Source organism: Astyanax mexicanus, chromosome 24, assembly GCF_023375975.1.
Source record: "Astyanax mexicanus isolate ESR-SI-001 chromosome 24, AstMex3_surface, whole genome shotgun sequence".
NCBI classification, from domain to species: domain Eukaryota; kingdom Metazoa; phylum Chordata; class Actinopteri; order Characiformes; family Acestrorhamphidae; genus Astyanax; species Astyanax mexicanus.
Window position 1 is genome coordinate 3311588 of NC_064431.1, and position 25216 is coordinate 3336803.

The 25216-nt window shown below is 41.7% G+C and overlaps 1 protein-coding gene across 1 annotated transcript in view; it reads right to left on the reverse strand.

Annotated features, from left to right (window-relative positions):
• il17rd (interleukin 17 receptor D) overlaps positions 1 to 25216 on the reverse strand; it is a 54310-nt gene that overhangs the window by 2319 nt on the left and 26775 nt on the right. The window contains exons 2-12 of the mRNA XM_007251478.3: positions 19595 to 19652; positions 18849 to 18974; positions 13589 to 13707; positions 12948 to 13068; positions 11617 to 11661; positions 11316 to 11467; positions 7304 to 7369; positions 5387 to 5441; positions 4236 to 4346; positions 2389 to 2573; positions 261 to 1260 (exon numbers count right to left, since the gene is read on the reverse strand). Coding sequence (XP_007251540.3) covers positions 261 to 1260; positions 2389 to 2573; positions 4236 to 4346; positions 5387 to 5441; positions 7304 to 7369; positions 11316 to 11467; positions 11617 to 11661; positions 12948 to 13068; positions 13589 to 13707; positions 18849 to 18974; positions 19595 to 19652 — 2038 coding nt within the window. The remainder of the gene's footprint in view (positions 1 to 260; positions 1261 to 2388; positions 2574 to 4235; positions 4347 to 5386; positions 5442 to 7303; positions 7370 to 11315; positions 11468 to 11616; positions 11662 to 12947; positions 13069 to 13588; positions 13708 to 18848; positions 18975 to 19594; positions 19653 to 25216) is intronic.

Consider the following 25216-nt stretch of genomic DNA (forward strand, 5'->3'; position numbering starts at 1 on the left):
GGCTGTGGGTTCACTATTTGGCAAACAAGAGGTCATTGTTGCCTTTTCTACATATGTGTTATAACTGATTATTAATGATTTTTAAGGCATTTACAACCTAATTAGTAACCATTAATAAACTAATTGTAAACCATTTATAAACCCTTTATTAAGGTATTCTTATTTTAAAGTGGTACCGACAAATCTTATGGACTGCTGCTTTAAATCAATCTCAAAACATGAACAAGAAGAAGAAGAAGAAAACGGTTAGCTAGCCTCACCTAGTCCAGAGGAAGACGACACGCTGTCCGCCAAGGAAGACGAGTCGGCCTGGTCTGGAGAAAGCCCCTCCATCAGTGGGATGGACAGCTCTGAGGACGGCACGGACGAGTCATAGATGCCAGAGTCTCTGGGCATTTCTGGGGGGCTCGCCGAGCCGTCCATATGAAAAGGCTGAGGAGAAACCCCCGCCTCTTGACTGGAGGACGATGAAGATGAAGAAGTTGACGCTGAGCTTTCTCCAACCTCCCCCTGACCACAGCTCAGCTGGGGTCCTGAGATTAGGAAGGCCCCCAGTTTGGGCATCGTGGGCAGGAGGAGGGCGTTGCTCCTGACGGGGCACTCGCTGTCCGAGGGTCTCTTCAGCACCACCTCGTTCAGCACCAGCCCAGAATCCAGCCTCTCCAGCTTCTCCTGCTTGCTGGTTTCAGGCTGGCGTGGCGGCGGCGGCATCAGCTGACGCTCGAACCAATCAGGCTCCTGCGACACCAGCTGGTGCATGTTACAGATGGCCACGTAGAGCGAGCGGCCCGACCTGCTGCGGAAGTAGTTGCGCTTGCTGACGCTGGGAGCCGGATGGCCGAGGTGGCGCGAGTGCAGCTGTGCCAAGAGCTGAGGAAGCTGCTCCATCAGCTTGAACTTGGGCGCCAGGCTCAGTGAGGTGGGCACGTCGCTCTCGCGCGAGTAGTCGAAGTAGACGGCCAGGAAGCGCGAGAGATCGGAGGAACTCCGCCGCGCTTCGTGCAGCTTCTCCGCGATCATGGCCGTGGCCACCACGAACAGGTCCCTGCTGCTCACGTCTCCAGGGTTGGAGCTGAGGTTAGGTTCTCTGTTCTTCTCTTTAGAGGTGGCCTTGCCCTTCCGGTGCTTTTTCTCCACAAAGTACTTGAGGCCTTTGGAGCAGACGGTGATGAGGAAGTGAGCCTCATCAATGCGCCGGCTCAGCCAGGCTATCTGACCTTCTTTACAGATTTCCAAATGCTCCCAAAGATCCAGAACCACCTACAGGAAGAGATAACAAGACTAGTGAGGAAACAATCATAATAATAATAATAATAACCATAATACGCTGTTAGAGTTCCACTCAACCCTAGCTCAAACTTCATTTTTGGTTTAAAAGACTTTCGATTAAGCCTCTGTGGCAGGTTCCTGTCACAGAGCTGGTCTATAGATGGCTCTCGGGATAAAGGATCTCCTGAGTCTGTCAGACTCTTGAACTCCTCCCAGAGGAGCCGAAAGCGATAGAAGGACAGATGAGGAGCGTGTACATCTTCACTTTGGGACTCTTTGGGATTATTACTTTACTGTACCGTATCTGTACTTTGGCACTACAGAACACTACTGACACTTTACTGTACATCCTGTACATTTGCACTACTGGACACTTTTACATTCGACTAAATACAATACAATACTTGTGTATTATTATTACTGTATTACTGCACTACCTCCTATTTACGGTCAGGTTACCTCCATACTTTGTATCATTTTTTGAGTTGCTTGTAACTATATATCCTTATATATATATATAGTAACCCAACCAACCACCCACCCACCCATCCACCCACCCACCCACCCACCCATCCATCCATCCATCCATCCATCCATCCATCCATCCATCCATCCATCCATCCAGCCAACCACCCACCCACCCACCCATCCATCCATCCATCCATCCATCCAGCCACCCACCCACCCACCCATCCATCCATCCAGCCACCCAGAGGCCGGGGCTATGCTTAACTTAACGCAACCCAGCATGCATCGCGGCATGCAGCGGCTCTCTTCATTGAAATGAATAGGATGCGTCGGGGCTTAAGTGCCAGTGGATAAGCGCCGTTATTTTTTGCACATAGCAGGACTAATGGCTTTTACCACTGCCAGCAACCAGCAGGTGGCACTCTGCTCTCATCAATCCCACATCACATCCAGCTCGTTCTCATCGCTTCCAAGTTATTCAGCAAGACCTTTCTTTGCCCTGACATGAAATTTCCAGGACAAACAGGAGATTTCCATCAGCTGTGTTCCTTTATTTCTCGCTCGGCCTTCGGTCTAATCAATCTCAGCTGGTGAGAGAGCGAGCAGGCAGCTCTAATCTGGTTTAGAGCAGCAGATCACGGAAAGGCCTACCTCACAGCCGCAGAAGTCCTGCAGGAAGAAGGCAAAGCTCTGGATGACAGCGAGGTGTTTGGGGCAGTCTTTGGAGGAGTAGCAGATGAAGACTTTGGGCCGGGGCCAGGGCCTCTCGGCGCTCAGAGACGTGGTGTGGGACGACGACTCTGAACTCTCCTCGTCCAGGTGGGAGTAGATGTTCTCTGTGGAGAGATTGGAGAAGATCAGAGAGGAGCGTTTGAACCGGGCTCAGGAAAGATTTGCAGTTCGCCAGAAGGGGGAAAAGGGATCTCAGGAGATTCCAGAACCTTTATCGCAACCATATGATGGAGGTTCTATCGGACGGAGCACAAAAACAAAAAAGCCCAAACGTCACCTGGATGTTTTATAGCGAGGGGTGTTTATCTTCAGAGGGGACACCAGCAGAAATAAACTGCAGGTTCAGACTCACAGCGCTGAACTTTAAACCTCGGGAACATGAACGTTCAACAACCTCCTTATAGGGGTGTTAGAATATATCAATATTTTGTCATATAGCGATATTTTTTTTTGCCATACAGAATCAATTTTCCCCCCAAAAAAAAGAATTAAATTAATTTATTATGTTACATGGAAAGATTGGTGTAAGACAGTGGTTGATTTTGTGTTGTATTTAAACTTCGCCCACTAGATAACTGGGCTGTGTTTTGGCAAGAACTTGCCAATATGATATGTAACAGGATACAGGGGTTTCGATTGGATATATCACAATATATTGTGATTGTATAAATACAATTAAATTCTAGAAGAATAAACTGTCAGTATGAAAAAAAACACAATCATATTCGTAAATTCTAATTAATTAAAAGAAAATTATTTTTTATCCAATTAGAACAGTAGGATCTATTGACAGAGTACATGTTTAATGAAAAACAAGTGACTGATCCTAATTGAAGCATTACTAGAAGGGTTAATAGTCTAAATCGTGTCACTGAGAAAGACCAATCATTGAGAATATCAATTATACAGGGGTTGGACAATGGAACTGAAACACCTGTCATCATTTTAGTGTGGGATTTTAGGTTTCATGGCTAAATTGGAGCAGCCTGGTGTTTAATCTTCATTAATTGCACATTGCAACAGTAAGAGCAGTAAGAGTGTGAAGGTTCAATTATCAGGGTAAGAGCACAGTTCTGCTCTAAATATTGCAATGCACACAACATTATGGGGGACATACCAGAGTTCAAAAGAGGACAAATTGTTGGTGCACGTCTTGCTGGAGCATCTGTGACCAAGACAGCAAGTCTTTGTGATGCATCAAGAGCCACGGTATCCAGCGTAACGTCAGCATACCACCAAGAAGGACCAACCACATCCAACAGGATTAACTGTGGACGCTGTAAGAGGAAGCTGTCTGAAAGGGATGTTCGGGTGCTAACCCGGATTGTATCCAAAAAAACATAAAACCACGGCTGATCAAATCACGCAGAATTCAATGTGCACCTCAACTCTCCTGTTTCCACCAGAACTGTCCGTCGGGACAGTAAATTGTTATGGTCTAAAACCAGGTGTTTCAGTTTCATTGTCCAACCCATGTAGTCTTTAGTTCAATCCTTCTTCAAACCAATCACAATCATAACAGCAGAACTGCTGGTTCCGACAGGTAAACCTGCATGTGATCATTATTTCACTTCCTCCTGATTCGCTCCCTCAGCAGCAGAGCAACAGTAGAACGGCGAGAGTACAAACGCTTAGATTTCGTGAGCTATTAATCCTTGTCTGTGCCAAGAGATTACGCAGCTCGCCTTACAGCCAGCGGACAAAAGCCAGATTTTAGGGGTAATAAGATCCTGACTAATGAGAGGAGGAGAGGGGGAAACACGCACCTTGCTGTTTCTTGCGGCACATGACGGTGAAAAGCGTGGCGAAGGCCGACATGATGACCAGAGGCACGGTGATGGCCATGGCACGTATGGGACCGGCCCACGGAGAGTGCACTGAAATGGAGCAAATACACAAACATTTAACATTTAGACCACTGAGGGGTGTAATAATTCATAATCTATTAATTTAATAAGATCTTTGCTTCAATTTAAGACATTTTTCAATACAGAAAAGTAAAGATGGTCCAAAGGGTTTACATGAATTACATGCCATAATTATATAATAACATATAAATGTATATTATATTACAATATTGAATTTATAGATTTAAATGTATAGATGCCAAGTAAAAGCTACAGAACATATATTCTTATTTATTTATGTCCTGATCCAACAATAATAAAACCAGTTATAACACATGCATAGAAAGGGCAACAATGACCTGCTGTTTGCCTAATAGTGAACTATATATTACACAGCCATCTATACTGTTGCCCTTTCTTCGCATGTGTTATGATTATTACATGATTATTAATGATTTTTAAGGCATTTACAACCTAATTAGTAACCATTATTAAACTAATTGTAAACCATTTATAAACCCTTTATAAAGGTAGTCTTATTTTAAAGGGGTACCGCTAACAGACTCATTACTACACCCTTCTCAAAATCAGGAGAAGGGTCACGCAGTCACACGTGGGGGCAGAAGCCATTTTAAAAAGCAGCTTTGATTGGTTAAAACCGCTGTCAGTCAGATAAGAGTCCTGTAGCAACTGAAAAACACAGACTAATGCTTTGAATTTGAGTTAATTTCTAAAATAAATGCTTACACTTACAACTTACAATAGCTATGATATATATTTCCTGATCAAATATTATGTAATTATTTACATGCACTTTTTGTCACCCCTTCTCTGAAGGGTTAGAAGGGCCTCACTGCACGCCACTGATTTTTACTAATGCAAAAATACAGTCATTCTCATATATAATTGCCAGACTAGCTAACTTCTAATATTTCTAAACATTTTAAAAGAAGGGAAAAATATCCCTAAACTTTTCACTCTCAGCTTCTACAATTACTACAATTACTATTACATAACGAGATACTATCAACACAAATCCTACGTTTCAGTGACTGTGCCATCTCACTTACCTTGGCTCACATGATACTGAGTCTGACGCCTGGTGTTATTGCTGTCGTCACGAAGCTGCAGAGTAAAGAAGCAGAACACTGGGTCAGACTGCGTCTTAAAATACCTCTACTATCAAACTGCAGTCCTGAAATTTAAGCTTCAGGTTGTACCACAACATTTACCATAAAAGGACACTTTAAAGCTTTTTTTTGTTTACTTATTTGTCAAAATATCAAATAAATATATGTATATATGTGTAAAAATATATGTCAATCAGTCTACAAGACTACAAGTTGGTTCTTTAGGCTAGAACAGACGATGCTAGGCTAACGTGCTAACAAACACTGGACTTTTATTCCCATAAACGCAATGTGAAAAAGGCCCCTTAAACCAAACAAAATCGGTACCACTTTAAAATAAGACTACCTTTATAAAGGGTTTATAAATGTTTACAATTAGTTTATCAATTAATGGTTACTAATTAGGTTGTAAATGCCTTAAAAATCATTAATAATCAGTTATAACACATACATAGAAAGGGCGACAATGACCTGTTGTTTGCCAAGTAGTGAACCCACAACCATCTATACTGTTGCCCTTTCTATGTATGTGTTATAACTGATTATTAATGATTTTTAAGGCATTTACAACCTAATCAGTAACCATTAATAAATAAACCTATTGTAAACCATTTATAAACACTTTATAAAGGAAGTCTTTTTTAAAAGTGGTACCACAAAATCTTACTATGTAAATAAGATTAGTATTAACAGTGTAGTGTAGTGGAGTCAGGGAAAAACATATAGTGCCAGTCAAAAGTTTGGACACACCTTCTTATTCAATATAAAGTAATGTAAATGAATACTGAAGTTTTCCAGACTATAAACGAGCAAAAAAAAAAATCTGGGGTGCTTTAAACTTTGAGGTTTCTGAGGCTGGTAACTCTGATGAACTTATCATGTACAACAGAGGAAACTCCTTCTCTTCCTTTCACAGAGTGGCCCTGATGAGTGCCAGTTTCATCATCATCATCATCATAACTTTTTGATGGTCTTTGCGACTTTTTCTTTACTTAGTTGAGTAGTTCTATTCACTGTACACCTGTAACTCTAACTCTTCACTACTTTACTTTAACTGATGCTCTCAAACTTTAACATTAAGAGACAAGAAATTCAAGTAATTAACTCTTGATGAGTTCAGCACAGCTGTTAACTGAAAGCCTGAATTTCAGGTGACTCTACCTCATAAAACTGACTGAGAAAATCAAGCAGAAGATGTGAAAAACTGTCTCTATCAATGCAAGATATAATAAATCGTATTCTGGTTTGTTCAACACTTTTTGGTTCCATATGTTTTTTTTTCTTTATAGTTTGAATGAGTTTAGAATTTATCTACAATGCAATCTGTTGTATGTACTAGGGGTGGGCAATATTATATCGTATACAATATATCGTGACACAGAAATATCATGATATTAAAAATCCATATCGTGATAATCGGGCTGTTCTGTCTTAAAAGTAGTCTATTATTTACTGTGAAGCTTTAGGTGTATTTATTGTATAATTGTTTTAGTTTGCAGTTTATGTGCATGCACTAAATATTCTGCAATATTATTTGCTGCATTATATTATTTTATGCTATATTATTTATTATTTTGCCACTTTATGATTATACTGTTATACTTTTATACTATATTCCTGAAATGAATTAATTATTTTAGTTTTCCTATATCGTCAAGTATATCAAAATCAAATTTTTGATTTCTTTCTTTCTATTCTTTTCTATGCATAAAGAAATGCACTGTTTATAAATTACTGTTAACCACACAATTCACACACACTATAGAGGCTATAGAGTAGACAAAAAGAACTAAATTATTCTTTTAACTTCTTCTGTTCTGCAGAAAAACATGAATGCCTACAAAAAAACAAGAATACCTCTATTGAATAGGTTCCAGGCGTGACGTCTTGTAGAACGCATGTTGTTTTAGGCCCATTCATCTCCTGTGAAAAGTGAAAACCAGCATTTTAAACACTGCTTACGCATCTTAAGCCTGACAACTGAATCTGAGGTGTTCAAAAAAACAAAAAAAAACCAAGAAAACATCTTTGCACGTGTTGTGCGTGTCACTTTGCATTCATGGAATTAATAATAATCACGACCCATAAACCGTCACGATATCTGCCAGCAGAACAATACGGGATAATGGCGGGTTGTTGGGGAATTAGCACAGAGAGCTCGAGCTCATTCAGTATGTTGTGAAATGTTTAAAGGATTAGGAGCCGAGGTTAGAAGACTGGAATCCCCCCACCGTTGTCCTCGCCCACCTCATATTTCACCCCATTATTGGAGCAACAATGCGTGGTATGTTAAAGCAGAGCGGGTACAGCAGTGTAGAGTTGCGACGGCGGCCCGAACTCGGCTTTCTCCGCCGTTTGAAAGGGAGAATGTGCGAGAGGGCATATTAGGTTGTGGCTGGACAGAGATAACCAAAACTCCACAGCAGCCGCAGCCAAAACAATCCGCTGGCCCAAAACAAAACAGTCTGAGTGTAAAAAAACACCACAACTTAGTCACACAACACAGGAGCCTCAAAATGAAGCCTTTATCTCAGCAACTCAGGGGGAAAGATACAGATACAGGCTGATATAAGGGGGGAAATGTGACCGTGTGTTATGATAAGACTGCTGGAAAACGACTGATGATTGAACATGTTGAAATTTTAAAGTTAAAATGCAGGTCATACTTTAGTATCTGGGTGTCTGGATGGACCAAGTGCCTGTTTATACCAGGGTAGCAAGAAAATATCAATACGCTAAATTATTAGTGTGTAATAAGTAAGTGACAGACCAACACAAGGTAGCACATAATTGTAAAGTGGAACAAAATCAATCAAATAAATCTGGAAAATGAATAAGCAAAAATCACAGTTACAGGCAGGCAGACAGAATAGGGAATACACCACAGCTTTTGTTAAGTTTCATGTAGAGATGCAACAATATTAATTTTTATTAATGAATGCCAAGCACCTGCTGATACTAAAAACTGATATTTATACAAACTTTTCATATAAAAAAGTACTGATGTTTATATCATTCCATTTTTACCATAGTGTCCTGCACTGTTAAACTGATCCCACTACTTTAATACTACTATAATAACAATTGAATATTGAATTACAATGTTTTTTGACAATAACAAATATCGGCTGTAAATTACATGACATTACCTTACATTACATTTGGCAGATGCTTTTGTCCAAAGCGACTTACAATAATGAAGTACAAAAGTAATAGAAGTTAAGATAAACCATTTTTTAGACAGGGCCTAAAGGAGGTCGAAGGGAAATAATAGGATAGAGGGGTGAAGGAGGTGAAGAAGGAAATGAGGTTAGAAGTAGTTAGTGTGTTAGAGGTGTTAGGAGAGTAAGAGCTCTTTGAAGAGCTCAGTCTTCAGGAGTTTTAAGATGTAATCATCATATATTTAAGGAAAGAACCTTCACTGAATTTAACGATTTTATTAATCATATTTAATGATCCGGATCAGTTGATGAGTTTGTTTATTTTCAGCGTTTCTCCCTCTGTTTGGTTTGATTTCACACAGGCATAAAAACCTAAACGCACCTAAATATGCACCAATAAAACCACGCGAACACACATTCTCTCCTCTGATTGGTCAGAGCTGTCTGGCGCAGGAGCAAGACAGTAAATATGGTGAGAAGAATCTGTGTTCCAGCGTGAATAGTATATCTGTGCACTGTGAAGCTGCTTTAACACAGAATACTAAAAAAGGCCATTTTCTAACAGTGTTTTAATGGAACGTGCAGCGCAGATTTACATGTAGTAAACAAAGCCATGCGGCTGCAAACAGTGAATGCTGCACAGACCACATGTGTAAACAGCGTTTGTTCGTAGCTATAGTTAGGTAATTAGCGATATCTGGCTAATATATCAGATTAAACCTCGCCTTTTCCGTAATTCAGCTCAAATTAAAGGAGTATATTTGATAGCTGGGTCGTCAGTTCATTTGGGATCAGACAAATTAATTCTGAGAATAGCTGCTCTCTAAGAATCGCTGCTTTCTGATACTGTAAATGTAAAAAAACGTCTTCAAACACCATTAAAATGAAGCTCCCACACTTTTATCTGCACAGCGTTTTCCCTGCAGCTCCAGCCTAAACAGTCTGGTCCCCTAACACCAACCCCCCTCTCCAGAAACACAGGCAGGGACTAAATAATAAGTAAGATGTGCTCCAGGAGTAAAAGAAAGTTCATTTCCAGTTCCCATCGCGCTCTCTCAGTAACAGAGTGCTGCTGGGAAAGCACTCAAGCCTTTAGGTGAGCGTTTCCATCACGGCGAGTCGGCGGAGAGCGGGAGAACACGTCTCCCCCGTGGCAGGAGGATCAGAACGAGCCCGAGAGGAGCGGAGCTGCTGGACGACTCGCCCGGCACGTCTATATATTATCCGCACGTCTGGGAAAAACATTACACGCTGCTGAATGCATTAACCCTGAACATCTCACTCCCACTTACCCTCGCCTGCTACCTCCTGCTGCAGCCGAGGTGTGTGTGTGTGTGTGTGTGTGTGTACACGTTTGTCTTCTTACAGTTTCTTCAGGACATGAATGTGGAAAACAGACAGGGGAGGAAACAAGACCACAGCCATGTCAAGACCAACAAATTGGTCCTCAAATTGGTTCAAATGCTGTTTTACAAAAGCCATGTCTAAAACTGACTTCAGTTTTACTATTACCGTAATTTTCAGAGTATAAGGTGCCCTTGAAATACTTACATTTTCCCAAAAATCAACCATGCACCTTATAATCAAGTGCTTCTTATGTATGAATTCTACCAGTCAGGTATTAAGGAGCAGTAAAGCCACTCCGCTAAAGTACAGAGTTATACAGGAGTTTCAGTGAAGTTTCTCCAGCACCAAGACTGAAGCAGTATTAGCATTAGCTGCTAACTGCGTTAACCGCGCTAGCTCTTTCCCCAATCAGAAGCCTGCTGCTAACCCTGACTAGCACTGATGAAACTATATTAGGATTAGCCGTTAACCATGCTAAGTGCTAGCTTGTTAATATTAACGTAATTTTTTTCCATTCAGGTTATAATTTTGGTCTAAAGAAATTAACCCTTTCAGACCCTGCATCCATTACAATGGACATGATGTATTTTTTTCCTTCAGAATAGACTGTAAACAAGTTTATAAGCCAATGAAACAATAGCTTAGCCCCGCCCACTGCACTGGGGGAAAAAAAAATCAGCACTAGAACCAAAGAGGCAAATTAAAAGAGCTCATTTTAACACATTGTATGTGATTTAGAATACTTTTTATCATGTGAATTTTAGTGTTAATGGATGGTGATTGCTGTATATATATCCAATAGACATAAAAAAATACTTAAAAATGTATTAAAGTTATTTACATTTCAGTTTGCATTTAATTTAATGTTTATATAATTTTTTCAAATAGATTTTATATTTGAATATTAGAGTATTCCTGTGTTTGTATTACAGACAGAAAACAACATTATTATTTATATTTATATTTTTTTCATCACTTCCACATAATTCAGGTCTAAAAGGGTTAAGAAATGTGGGATTTTCAGTCTATGCAAGTTATTCATTTGTTCATTTGCACTTCAGCTAAAATCGAATTGTTCTGAATTGAATTGTATAGTTTAAAATAGCTTTTTAGCAAAAAGTGATGGATGTGATACGTTTAGTTTATTTAATCACAAAGCATGTAATTAATTAAAATTATATTTTTTATACATTTTAAATTTTATATTTTAATCGCTTGACAGCACTAGGAAAATAAACTTTTAAAAGACGTCAATGCAAAAAAAAGCATCTTTATGGATCATGATCAGTTTTTGACATAATGTAAGAATAAAACAACCACCATAAATTGAGTTTGTCTTTGCATAACTCTACTCCACTAACCGGTTTGCAGCGCTTGAGTTTGAAGTGCCCTTCCTGGCGCAGCTTATAGTACAGGTAGTAGGAGCTGAAGCCGAAGGTAGGCGGAGCGTGGTCGAACACAACGTGCAAATTGGAGCCAAGCTGGGAGACGTTGAGCATCTTGGGCTTCCAGACTGTTGGAGAAATGAGAGAGAATTCATACATTTTTTTTCAAAACATGACACTTAAAAGGAGTGAAAATGAAATGATGAAGTGATCTGATGATTTTTATGTCATGACACAGACGAACTGGAGCGTTTTATATTCCCACTGAGAAACTCACATGGTTTGCAGACGAGGTTATCTGGGCCAAGAAGCACTTCACAACCTGTGAGAACAGAACACAATTGGGAAAACGACTTTAAAAAAGGGCAATTCATTACTCTATCCTGTCCTTAGAGATCCTATCCTGTCCTAGAAGTCTGTCATTGTAAGAGTCTGTGATGTTGAGCACTGGCTCTTGTGTGTTACAGTATTAGAGATAACGTGATGATAATTCCTGTCTGATTTAAAGCGACAGTCTGTGTGTTTTGTATGATTTGGGGATTTGGAGACCTCTCTGGTGAGAGTGTGTAATTGCACAGAGCATGTGGTAGAGTACTTTTAATGTAGGTTAATGTAAAGTAATTGCTGTGCGCTGTTTATTCTGTAGTTTTGAGTATACTGCTTTGTTAATTTTTTGTCATATATGAAATACTGTCATCTACATCCAACAAACCCATACCTACCAGACCATTTTTGTTTTTATGTTTTTAGAATGCTAATATTAGACGAAAATATGATGTCTTATTAAATGATAGCATTAATCAGAATCAGAGAGGGAATCAGAATTTGTCCCCTCGGGAACTCGGGAATACTACTGTTTCCAAATTAGATAAGATAAATATAATCTTTGGGACTGCTGATTTAACATCATAATTTACCACAGGATTTAAAGATATGAAACTCATATATTATATAGATGTATTACACACAGAGTGACCAGTTTTAAGCCTTTTTCTTAGTTTTTTATTATTGAGGATTTGTGGCTTATAGACAATGAAAAGCCAAAAATCAGTGTCTCAGAAAATCAGAATACTATTAGACCAATTGGACAATGTGCCAAGTCCTGCTGAAAAATGAAATCCGCATCTCCATAAAAGTTGTCAGTAGCAGAGGGAAGCATGAAGTGGTGTTAGATTTTGTGGGAAAACAAAACTGCACTGACTTTAGACTTGATAATAAAACACAGTGGATCAACACCAGCAGATGACAGACATGACTCTCCAAACAAACCATCACTGATCATCAGTAAATTTTACATTTTATTTGAAGGAAATCAAGGGAGCAGAGTCTGGAGGAAGAGTGGAGAGACACACAGTCCAAACTGCTCGAGGTCTAGTGTGAAGTTTCCACCAATCAGTGATGGTTTGGACAAAGAGACATGTCTGTCATCTGCTGCTGTTGATCCACTGTGTTTTCCACTGCCCACTGCCCACACTGCCAAAAGTAGATTTATAACATAATAATATATGAGTTTCACAATTTGAACTGAATTACCAAAATAAGTGAACTTTTCAATGATATTCCAATTTTTGGACATGCACCTGTATATTGGAGGGAAGCAGAACTTACTGTTAGTGCGCAGGAAGGACGGAGGGAAGAAGCTGTCGTTCATGAAGGTGGGGAAGGGCACGATTCTGACCATGTAGTCCATCTCGAAGGCCAGACCAACGAAGGGCTGAGAGCTCACCTTCTGTACAATAAGAGAAGACATAATTTAGTCAGTACAGCAAAAAACACTGGAAAGTAACGAAGATCTAAACGCGTTTTCCAAATTTTCCCAATTTTTCCACAATTTGAAAGGCCATTTACCAAACCCAATTATTAGGACTTCAACTATCACTATTAGTGCACACCTCCTCCGATACATGTGAAGTCAATCAGCCACTGCCTCATTTTCATACTGCTGCTAATGCATCATCGCCTGGCAGCCAGCGCACTCAGAGGAAAGTGCAGCAACCCAGCTCTGATACATCAGCTAACAGAAGCCTGTGCTGACCATCATCACAATAGTAGTGATGAGGGGAAAGACAGCACCATCTACCCACCCAAAAAGAGCAAGACCAATTTGTGCTCTCTTTCTCTTTCTCTCTCTCTCTCTGACTCCGGCTGCTGATGGCGAGAAGAATAAAGCGTGAAGATCCCTACTGCAGTGTTTTAATCTGACCAGTTTCTGTCAACTCTACCAATTTCCACTCTGACTGATTGCTTACCACGTTCTTAAAGGAGAAGTTGAGCTGCCGAGGATCCTTCAGGATCATGTGTTGGCACTGCTTCTCTTCCGGATTCTTGTCCTCCAGGTAAACTCGAAATCCCTTCACATGTTCAATACCTGGAAAAAAGAAAAATCAAGAAAACGTCAGGTAGTAAATTCAGACAGCCAATCAAAATAGACTGACCTACCACTTCTTCAACAGCACCCATCCAACTCATTTTAAACTGGGCGGGTGTGATGCGGTCTCCTTTAGGAGTGGATGAATCCGATTCCAGGTTATGTTCAGTCAGAGAGAGATTTCCTACCTTTGGTTTTACTAGGAGTGAATGAGCTACTGATCTCGGAGTTTCCTCTTCTGAAGTCTCCATTGCTCCACCAGCCGCTCGTGTTCAGTAAAACTGAGCCAGATCCTCTTTTAGAGGCTGTACAATACGTGTGATGTAAGTACGTAAAGACGCGTGACGACATCCCAGTTTTTAAAATGAATAAGCTGTATTAGGCTTGGCAGGAATAGTGGTTCCAGCACACTGGTACCAGTAAACACAATATTTTATCACTTCTTCACTCAGAAATGCTTCTGCTTTTAGTGTAGAAACAAAATAAAACAGACTGACACTTTAATTGACTATTAGTTGACACTGAAACTGGGAGTAGACAAATCATTATAACCATTCTAATATCAGCCTCGAATATGTTTGCATAGCCTTGAGGTGGCTGGGTTTTAACTTGTTATGAGGTAAAATGTTCCTATTCCGCCTTAAGAAGTGCTTAAAAGAAGGGTTTTGCTGTTGATACAATTAAATAAACCCTTTATTTAGTGCTAAACAGAACACTTTACGCAAGACTTTGTTCAAAACTGTGCAGAATGGGTCTCCTTCCGGCCTATTAGCGCCCCGAACTGGAAGCGCCACAAAAACAGGGGGTCAAAGTACAAAATGTGCAAACCCATTCCTTCTCCTCCCTCCTTTTTTCTTCTTTTATTGGCACCCCGGAGGAGGAGAGAAGGCTTTTAACACACACAGAGGACAAGAGTGTGCGTGCCAAGGGAGCATTCCCATGCCCTTCAACGTGTGCCAGCCTTCCTCCCTTTTAATTACATTTCTGCCTTATCAGTCGCAGTGGAAGAGAGGGAAAGAGAGAGAGAGAGAGCAAAAAAAGAGAGAGGGAGGGGGAAAAGAGAGGATGGTGGGGGTGGTGTGTCTGTGGTGGTGTACACACACACACACACACACATTCCGTGTGGTTCCGATTACCGCGGCAGGGAGCGGAGCTGAAAGAGCCCTGCTCCTCTGTAACTCCACACCTCCAGCGCGCCGTCGCTCGGCCTCAGAACGCCACCGGAGGCGAAAGGAAGGAGGAACAGAAGAAGTGGTCGGACTGGTCAGACTCTCCGAGTCTCTTTCAGCCTCTCGCAGCATCGCCTGAAGCTTCATATGAGCTCAGAGACGCAGAGAGCAAGGTTACACTCGAACCCGGCCCTTTAAATCCAGCGTTTATCACGGTAAACACAGACAAACACCTGAAACTTACATATACAACGCAACCAAGCTGCCAATGAAATATTATGTAACAAATCAATACAAAATCATACTCACTGTACAGTTACAGCTACAGTTTAAAACAAGACATATTCACATGTTAGAATGGCCCCGTCCAAGTCCAGACCTAAACCCAACCGAGAACCTGTGGCAAGATCTGACTGAGCTTGAGCTGTTTAGCAAAGAAGAATGGAGCAAAATAATTCAGTCCCTAGATGCGCAAATCTGGTGGAGACATACCCTAAAAGACTAGCAGCTGTAATTGCAGCAAAAGGTGGTTCCACAAAGTATTGACTCAGGGGGGCAGAATACTTTTCCACACAGCACTTTTTAGTTTTTTATTTGTAAAACAATTTTTGAATCATGCGTAATTTTCTTTCAACTTTCTTTCCACAGTTGTATACAACTTTGTGTTGGCCTTTCACAATAAGTTGCAATGAAATATATTTTTGCGTGTGCTTGTAATGTGACAAAATATGAAAAAGATCAAGGGGTATGAATACTTTTACAAGCCACTGTATGGTGTTTCTAAGCAGTTGGTATTGCAGGTAGTTGTTAAAGGGTTGCCACAGTTATCCAGGTTGCTATAGTGCTGTTTCCAAGGCATTCCATCCATCCATCCACCCACCCACCCTAGCCACCCACCCACCCACCTACCTAGACAACCACCTACCTAGACAACCACCTACCTAGCCAAGCACCCAGCCAACCACCCACCTAGCTAACCACCCAGCCAACCACGCAGCCGTAACCCAGTCACCCACCTACCTAGCCAACCACCTAGCCAACCATCCAGCCAACCACCCACTTAGCTAGCCAACCACGCACCCACCTACCTAGCCAACCAACTAGCCAACCACCTAGCCAACCAGCCAGCCGACCACCCAGCCGACCACCCACCTAGCTAACCACCCAGCCAACCACGCAGCCGTAACCCAGTCACCCACCTACCTAGCCAACCACCTAGCCAACCATCCAGCCAACCACCCACTTAGCTAGCCAACCACGCACCCACCTACCTAGCCAACCATCTAGCCAACCACCTAGCCAACCAGCCAGCCGACCACCCAGCCGACCACCCACCTAGCTAACCACCCAGCCAACCACGCAGCCGTAACCCAGTCACCCACCTACCTAGCCAACCATCTAGCCAACCACCCTCCTACCTAGCCAACCACCCACCCACCTACCTAGCCAACCATCTAGCCAACCACCCAGCCAACCACCCAGCCAACCACCTAGCCACCCACCTACCTAGCCACCCAATCTAGCCACTCAATCTAGCCAACCACCCAGCCAACCACCCAGCCAACCACCTACCTAGCCACCCACCTACCTAGGCACCCAATCTAGCCACTCAATCTAGCCAACCACCCAGCCAACCACCTACCTAGCCACCCAATCTAGCCACTCAATCTAGCCACTCAATCTAGCCACTCAATCTAGCCACTCACTCTAGCCAACCACCCAGCCAACCACCCAGCCAACCACCCAGCCAACCACCCACCTACCTAGCTAGCCACCTAGCCAACCATCTACCTAGCCACCCACCTATCTAAACATCCATCCATACATCCACCCGAATTGGAGTTAGAACAATCTCAATACAGAAAAAAAAGAATGATACTATGAATCAGACATCATTTTATGAACTTCATTTAAAAATACTACATTAAGGGTCAAATGTTGGCCTTTCTCCTCTTTTTGTCATTTCCTAATGTGAAAACTAACACATTTACCGAATCAAACCCAATCAACACCAAATATTAACCAGAAATAAATATAACTCATTACATCATTAACCATGCTGAACACAAACCTATGCATTTACATCATTCCATTTTAAAAACAGCACTGTGAAGAGCACACCTCAGTAATACCTCCAGACCCCTAAGGGTCCAACTTCTCCTCTTTTTCTCCTCCTTTAAGTTTCTTTAATATACACCTGAGTGGTGTCGAGTCCTGCCCGAGTCAAAAGGATTAACCTCCAGCAAACAACAGCACGCATTGTTCCGCTACACCGGTAAAATACTCGCATTACCAAGTTCAATAGCGCCTCAACAGACGGAAGCCAGCGACACCCCTCCACATCAACCCCTCCACCACTCCAACCCCCCCCCCCCCACGACACACACACACACATCTACACACACACTCACACACTCTCACGCATTCCTCCCAGGCTGGAAATCACAGTGCTCCTATGTGCAGAGATCCCTTCCCCTCCCTGGCCGGCAGATTTGTATGACTGTCAGACCTGAAGAATAAGCTTGTGTGTGTGTTGGGGGGGCAGTGGGCCGGTGGGGTGGGGGAGGAAGGAAAAAGCTCCAGTCTTTGATCAGGACAGGGCTGGCACTCTCTTTGAAGACGAATGCTCTCCTGTTCCCTCTCTTCCTCCAAACCCCTCGCTCTGTCCATCACTCACTCCGTCCGTCCGTCCATCCGTCAGTCAGAGAGAGAGACGACGCGGCGGTGTGCGGTCAGCCCTGTCGCACACTCAGCCTCACACTTTAAAACCAAGCTCTGGCTTTATTTTGGGTTTCAGGGCTTAAGTGGGGTTTATCCAACAGTCCAGTCAGTTTGGAGCCTCTCCCGCAGAAACTGCGAGTGTGACTGCAGTGCTAATTCATAAATGGTTGCTATGGTGTTGCTATGTTGTTGCTAAAGTGTTGCTATGGTGCCTGTAGTGATTGTTATAGTTTTTTTAGCTAAGGTGTATGGTGTTGCCAAGTGGTCCCTAGATGGTGTTGCTATGGTATTTGTGGTAGTTGCTATGGTGTTGCTAAGAGGCTGCTAAGGTGCTGCTATGGTGTCCATGGTGGTTGCAAAGGTGCTGGTACGGTGTTTGTTGTGATTGCTATGGTGTTGCTAAGGCACTGCACGGTGGTTGCTATGGTGTTGCCAAGTGGTTGCTAGGTGGTGTGGCTATGGTGTTTGTGGTGGTTGCTATTGTGTTGCTATGGTGACAATTGTGGTTGCTATAATGTTGCTTATGCATTTCTAGGCAGTTGCTAAGGTGTTGCTATGGTGTCCATGGTGGTTGCTAAGATTTTGTCTGTAGTGGTTGCTATGGTGTTGCTAATGCATTCCTAGGTGATTGCTATGGTGTGGCCAAGCGGTTGCTAGGTGGCGTTGCTGTGGTATCTGTGGTAGTTGCTAAGATGTTGTTAAGATGTCTGTGGTGGTTACTAAGGTTCTCCTTCATGCACAGACTGTACAGAGCATTGGCTGACGTGGAGTGACCTGATAAAAACTCCATATTGTAATATTGGGAAATTCTTAAAACCAGTCTATTTTGTATTTCTTTTACTATCTACTATATTTTTATGGTTGATTTTTGTTGTTACATTACTTTATTTTTGTTACATTTATCTGATTACACTATTATTATTTATCAGATTACAAAATCAGTGTGTGAGTCAGTTACAGTTTAGGAAATAGACAAACATGTATGGATTCTCTCGTTTCTACTGAATGTATAAAACTATTTAATTTATACTAAATACGACTTTCTTTTTATTTTGCTGCAGTAATTCTTTCTTGAACACACAGATGCTGTAAAGTATCATGGAAAATTGCTTTGCTGTATATTAAGAAATGCAGAAATGCAGAATCACAGTATCGTGATATCATCATTACCATGAGCAACGTATAAGAATAATGTCATATTGCGAGATGCCATGTGATTCCCACCAAAACCAACAAACGTAGGTAACCTACCAAGTGGACTTGCCATCCAGTGGACTACAACAGCCGCCTGATTATCGCAGGATAAGTGGGTGAAGGTGATGTTGTTCACTTCATGGATGGCATGCTTCCCCCACAGATTGGTGTTCAGAGAGCAGTCTAGAGGGGATAAGAAAAGGGAAAAAAGGGGTTAAAAGAGAACAAGACATTGCGCTCAGTGTTTTCTTCCTGAAAGGGGATTGGTAAGATTCTTTGGCAAGCTAAAGGAGAAAATATGCAGCCATGCGTGGAGACATCCCCCATTCCCTCATCCCCTCATCCCCTCAGCCCCATCCTCAGCCCCGTCTTTCTGGGAACTCTTCTTCTGTAGGACGCACGGCTGCTATCAGGGTTGTGGATCAGCAGGTAGAGGAAGAGGAGCACTGGATTGTGTCGCTCACGCCCCGTGGCTCTCTTAGCGCCGGGGCTATTGTGATGCTAACAAGGAATTGGCTTTCAGACCACGGCCGTTCCCGTCCGCGCTCCCGCACAATGGGGGCTGACTGCTGGGAAAATCAGGATTAGCTACAGGCGAGAAATGTGACTTTTTGGCACATTCAGTAGTTTGGGGCGGACTGGAGTCAGGAGGAAGGGGGGAGGAGATGGAGGGGGGCGGCGGGGGGGGGGGGGGGGTGAATGTAAACTCCAGGAGGGGATGAGAGGATAAATACCTCAAGCTGGGCAAAAGGAATTGATTAATTTTAGAGATGGGGGTCTTGAGCAACTCGACAGTGACTTACTGTCATTTCGATACGTGATGAGCTTACGGCCGCTCTCGTCCGAGCTAGACTGGACTCCCTGCAAAAAAAGAAAGAGAGAGAGAGACAGAGAGAGAGAGAGAGATTAATATAATGTCATTTGAAACAACAAAACATATTATCACCATCGCACAAAACCATTTTGCAACTTTACAGAAGAAGCAAAAACCTGCTTAACTTTTAATAAAAGTCCATTTTTAATTCCAAGTTTTAATTCCAGGTTATTTTGGAGTCTGATCTATTCATAATGGAATTTGGATACAAATCTAAATGTATAAAACAGAGATACCAGTTTTATGCATCACAGAACAGTTTTAAACAAAATATTAAGAAATATTATAAATATAAAGCTTAATCTTGCCATATATATTTATAAAATTAGTAGTCCAACTGGCAAAACCAGCACCATGCTTGGAAATAAATCCATTCATACTCTTTTTTTGATGTTGGTATTGGAAACCAGTAGCTGTTTAAACTACTTTTGGACAGTTTTACACAACAGACTGGACATTAAATCTATCTACAATACTTTGATGAACAATATGCTGAAAGTGCAAAGTGCTGAATCTCCCAAAACCACAAAAATGGTCAGTAATTAGTTGTTGGTTATCAAACACCCTTGCAGTATGGGGTTTATGCAGTAGAATAGTAGTGCATTGTCACAACTCAAGCCCAACTCAAGTCAAACATAAGCCCAACTCAAGCCCAACTCAAGCCCAACTCAAGCCCAAGTCAATTCAAACATAAGCCCAAGTCAATTCAAACATAAGCCCAACTCAAGTCAAACATAAGCCCAACTCAGTCAAACATAAGCCCAACTCAAGTCAAACATAAGCCCAACTCAGTCAAACATAAGCCCAACTCAGTCAAACATAAGCCCAACTCAAGTCAAACATAAGCCCAACTCAAGTCAAACATAAGCCCAACTCAGTCAAACATAAGCCCAACTCAGTCAAACATAAGCCCAAGTCAATTCAAACATAAGCCCAACTCAAGTCAAACATAAGCCCAACTCAAGCCCAACTCAAGCCCAAGTCAATTCAAACATAAGCCCAACTCAGTCAAACATAAGCCCAACTCAAGTCAAACATAACCCCAACTCAGTCAAACATAAGCCCAACTCAAGTCAAACATAAGCCCAACTCAGTCAAACATAACCCCAACTCAGTCAAACATAAACCCAAGTCAATTCAAACATAAACCCAACTCAAGCCCATCTCAAGCCCAGTCCCATTTTAACATCAAACTCAAACCCAACTCAAGCCCGACTCATGGCCTTGAGTTAAACAGTAAAAAAAAAAAAATTCAAGTATGTCAAGTACATTCAAATTGTAAAAATGGTAAAAATGGTATATGATGCATAAACCACACTGAGACCACAGTGATGGCATGTTTTTTAATGCTTTTCTGTATGTTTTTTTTTCAGTGTGTTGTAGGGCAGGCCTAAATGTCTAAACCTCCCCACAAGCCTTTCAACATACAAACGCTGTTGCTACGCTGCGAGTTTGACAGCGTGAAGAAAAGACTTTGCCTTTTTTTGACGCTGCCTTCCTCCAAGACAAAACAGTGGCTTAGGATTGTGGCCCTGCAAGAGTCTACAAAACCACCGGCACTTTATGTGGTGACAGCCACACTGCACAATCCTACAATTAGGAGGATTCTGGCTCGCAGAAACCCTCCGAGGCCTGCTCGCGGTGCCAACTCCCAAAACAAGCCTCCGGCTGACTGAAGAATAGCACAGTCATGCAGGAATTCAAGCAGGAATGGCTGCTGACCCAGAATCAGCCGCTTCGTACGCCGGGCCAGAGAGAACGGGGCTGTTACAACTGATCCAGGAACTGCAGGTAAACGCTGCACTCTCACTCGAGTCAAAACAACTCAGGTTGCGTGCCAGAAGCAGACAGGGGCGGAACCAGACGAGTGGAATCCATATTCTGCGTGTCGGATCAGGACCCACGTTAAAAAGAAAGCAAAAAAGAAAAAGATAAAGAATAAACAAAGAGACTTGTGTAAACGACATAACGAGGGAACCAATAGCAGAGCAGAGGTCTGTAATAACCGCTGAACGTCACTCCATTCCAGTGTGGTCTCACATCAACCATCTAATCGTCTCTCTCGTTATCCTGATTAGAGGAAGTTGTTTGACATGACAGGAGGCTACACAGTTAACCCCCATGCCAGCGATATCATGAGATAAAGCCCGAGAAACTCACAACAATGCTTTTTTAAGGGCCACCAACATTATCTTACCATGCAGTAAACCCTGGCTGATATATTTCAGCTGACCTACGATTATCACACTGTTCAAAGTAGGGCTGCACAATAATTACATTATCATCATTTAATAAAATAAAACCCATAATACCTGGCCTGGACACACGAAGATCAAGCTAAAGTTTGAAAGTTTGTCCTTTCTTGGTAATTCCTCTCACACTGGTCATTTTTCTGCTAGCTGTGGGACTAAGTTGCACTCTGAGGTTCACTCTGAGAGCACTGAATCAGGACAGCGCGCTGTAACTGAGCCAAACCAGTCGCTTTTACCCAGCGCTCTAAGACACGCAGAAACTGTAAAAAAAGATGGACGCCGTGTCTCCGTTCACATTCATTTAATGAAAATGAAGCCAAAATCTTCCTCCAAGTTGGCGATCCTGAAACTCGAGTCTGCGCAGTAGAGTCCAGAGGAGGGAGAAAGACTGTGGAGAGACAGCCTACTCATTTAAATAACCCCGCCCCTGAGGGCTGCCTCGAGGTCACAGGCTGCAGAGCGGAGCAGAGCGGAGCTGACGGTCTGTTATTGGTCCCGCCCATAACCAGCCCTTTTACAATAACCACACCTTTTTTGAATAGAGCTGAATAACATTTTAAAAAACTAATTCTGTGGGGATATAAAAATTTAACAATATAAGCAGAGGTTACACTAGCTGCTGCATTTAAATAATGGAGGTAGAATTACAGTATATTGGGGAAAAAACATGATTGAAAGTTGTTCTGTTTTATCATTGAAACCTATGGGGGTGGGTGCGGTTACACAGCTTCCTGGAAACCGAACAGCAGGGGGCGCCCTACCTGTGGTGGCTTCACCTTTGAGAGGCGATGCTCTGTCCAGCTATACACAGTCTATGGCTCCAAGAGACGCAGAGAGAAGAAATAGAAAAAAAGGAATCAGCACCGTAAACCTGTTCAGACCGGAACCCTGAAGTTCCTGAACCTTCATCCTAACACTCGGCTTTCCCCCGTCTTGTGGCCTTCCATTCCCTCAGCAATCATCTCATCTCTCCAAACACGTTAATCAAGCGTGCTCCTCCTCCCCGCGCTCTCGGCTGGGAATCCCTTCAATCACACAGTAAAGACACAAGATCAACATCAGCCCTGCCAATTCCAGCTCTGAGCTTCTGGCATCACTGGACTCACAGCGTCTACAGCTCCAACACCGGCTGTAAATCCACTACACTACTGCAACACTGCCGCTGATAACACTAATGCACACTGGAACGAACATCAAAAGCCTAATTCTGCAATAAAAAAGTGAAGTACAGTGGATTAGGGTTGACCTTTCAGTGATTCCCTTGGTTTATGAAAATTTGGGAAATGATTTAATGTCATAATAATGCAATATAATAAGTCTCACACATTTAATTTAGGCATTGTTCAGAAATGTATGTCTATGGGAACATATAGCACTGTATAAAAAAGGGTGCCTTCACAGCAGACCATGTAAAATAGAGTTTACAGAGTGTAAAACAACATATATGGACCATTTAAAATTTTCTCTTAGAAATGTATTTCAAATTTTTATCCAATTTCTCCCCAATTTACTAGGCCAATTACCCAACCCACTCAATAGGACTACCCCTATCACTCTACCCCAATGCCCCAATGCACCAGGAGGGTGAAGACTAGCACACGCCTCCTCAGATACATGTGAAGTCAGACTCCGCCTCTTTTTAAACTGCTGCTGATGCTGTAGCATTGCCGAGTAGCATCACAGCGCTAACGCTCGAAGGAAAGCGCAGCGACGCGGTTCTGATACATCAGCTCACAGACGCAGCCTTGTGCTGATCCACATCACCCTAGAAGTGATGAGAGGAAAGAGAGAGCGCCATCTACTGTACCCACCCAGAGAGAGAGCAAGAACAATTGTCTCAGGACTCCAGCAGCTGATGGCAAGCTGCATGACCGGGATTCGAACCAGCGATCTCTCAATCATAGTGGTGGCACTTATTGCTTTTCAATTTGGTAAAATCAAAGAAACGATTTTTTAAATGGTCTCTTATTTTTTTCCAGAGCTGTATACTGGAAATTCATTTCAATCAAGTCATTTTGAAGCATTTCTATTGGTCCGCTCTTCAAATCCTGACCAAAAAAGTGAAAAATGGAGATACCACTTTATCACCAATATCCCTTCACACCAAAACCTCACTACTGGAATTTAACACACACTGAAAGGATGCGTTTCTGAAAGGCCAGAGGTCACCCAGTAACCACTCCCCAACGAGCAGGACTCATTACTTAATGGTGCATTTGTCCATTTGCCATGGGTGACATGCTGACCCCCCCACACCCAGACTCACTCCTGTCCCTCGGCCCAGATCTGCACCAGATGGGAACTAAATACAAATACCCAGACAAGAAATACATTACCAAGACCACCATGGCTGAAGAGAAAATACACTGATCACACTTTAACAGCCTTTACGCTCTTACGCATCCGTGGGGCATGCTAAGAGGAATTTCTAAAAAAAAAAAACATTGAGAGCTCATGCTAACAGAAGCAACTGTCCCACAAGGATCTATAACTAATCTAAATGGCTATGGCTACATGGGATGCTACACATTTTCATTTCCTTTAGAAAAAAAAGAAAATGGGGAAAACTGTGAACTGTGGAATTTTCAGGATGGATTTTTTTTTAATAAAGTAATAGAATATAGACAGTACTGGTGATATAGTAGGTAAGGTCATATTATAATGCATGTACTGTAAAACTGTATTCAGCTTAAGACACATTTTGTGAAAAACTATTTCAATAAAAGGGCCTGTTTTGAGGAAATGTTTCTGCCCTTCATAAACAGGGTGAAGAAGTGGATTAAATTATATCAATCGCTTTAAAAATGAGATGAGAATTACTTATGTTTACTCATGTTGGCTGTTAAACAAATATGTTGTGTTATAATAATTATTGTTATTTTAAACTTTTGGTTTTTAATCACCATCAGAAAGCCTGTGACTGTTTTAAATTACTTTTTTTTATTAGTTTATCTTTTTTTCTTATATTATTTATATATATTTTATTTTTTATTTATTTTATATATTTTTTTGTTTATTAATACTTTTATTTTTTTATTTAATTTTAATGTTTTGTATTTTCATTCTTGTTCTTAATTCTATTACTCATTTAATCACTTATCATTTATAATATTTTACTTTACTTTTACTATTATCTATTTACTCTTTTTATATTTTATACATTTTTTATTTTTATGTCAAATTTTATATATTTTTTTTTTGTTGTTTTTTATGGTATTTCAGAATTTTCTATTTTCTATTTTTTTTATTAAATGTTGATTCAAAATGCGTACTTTTATTATTATTTTTTTTATTTTATT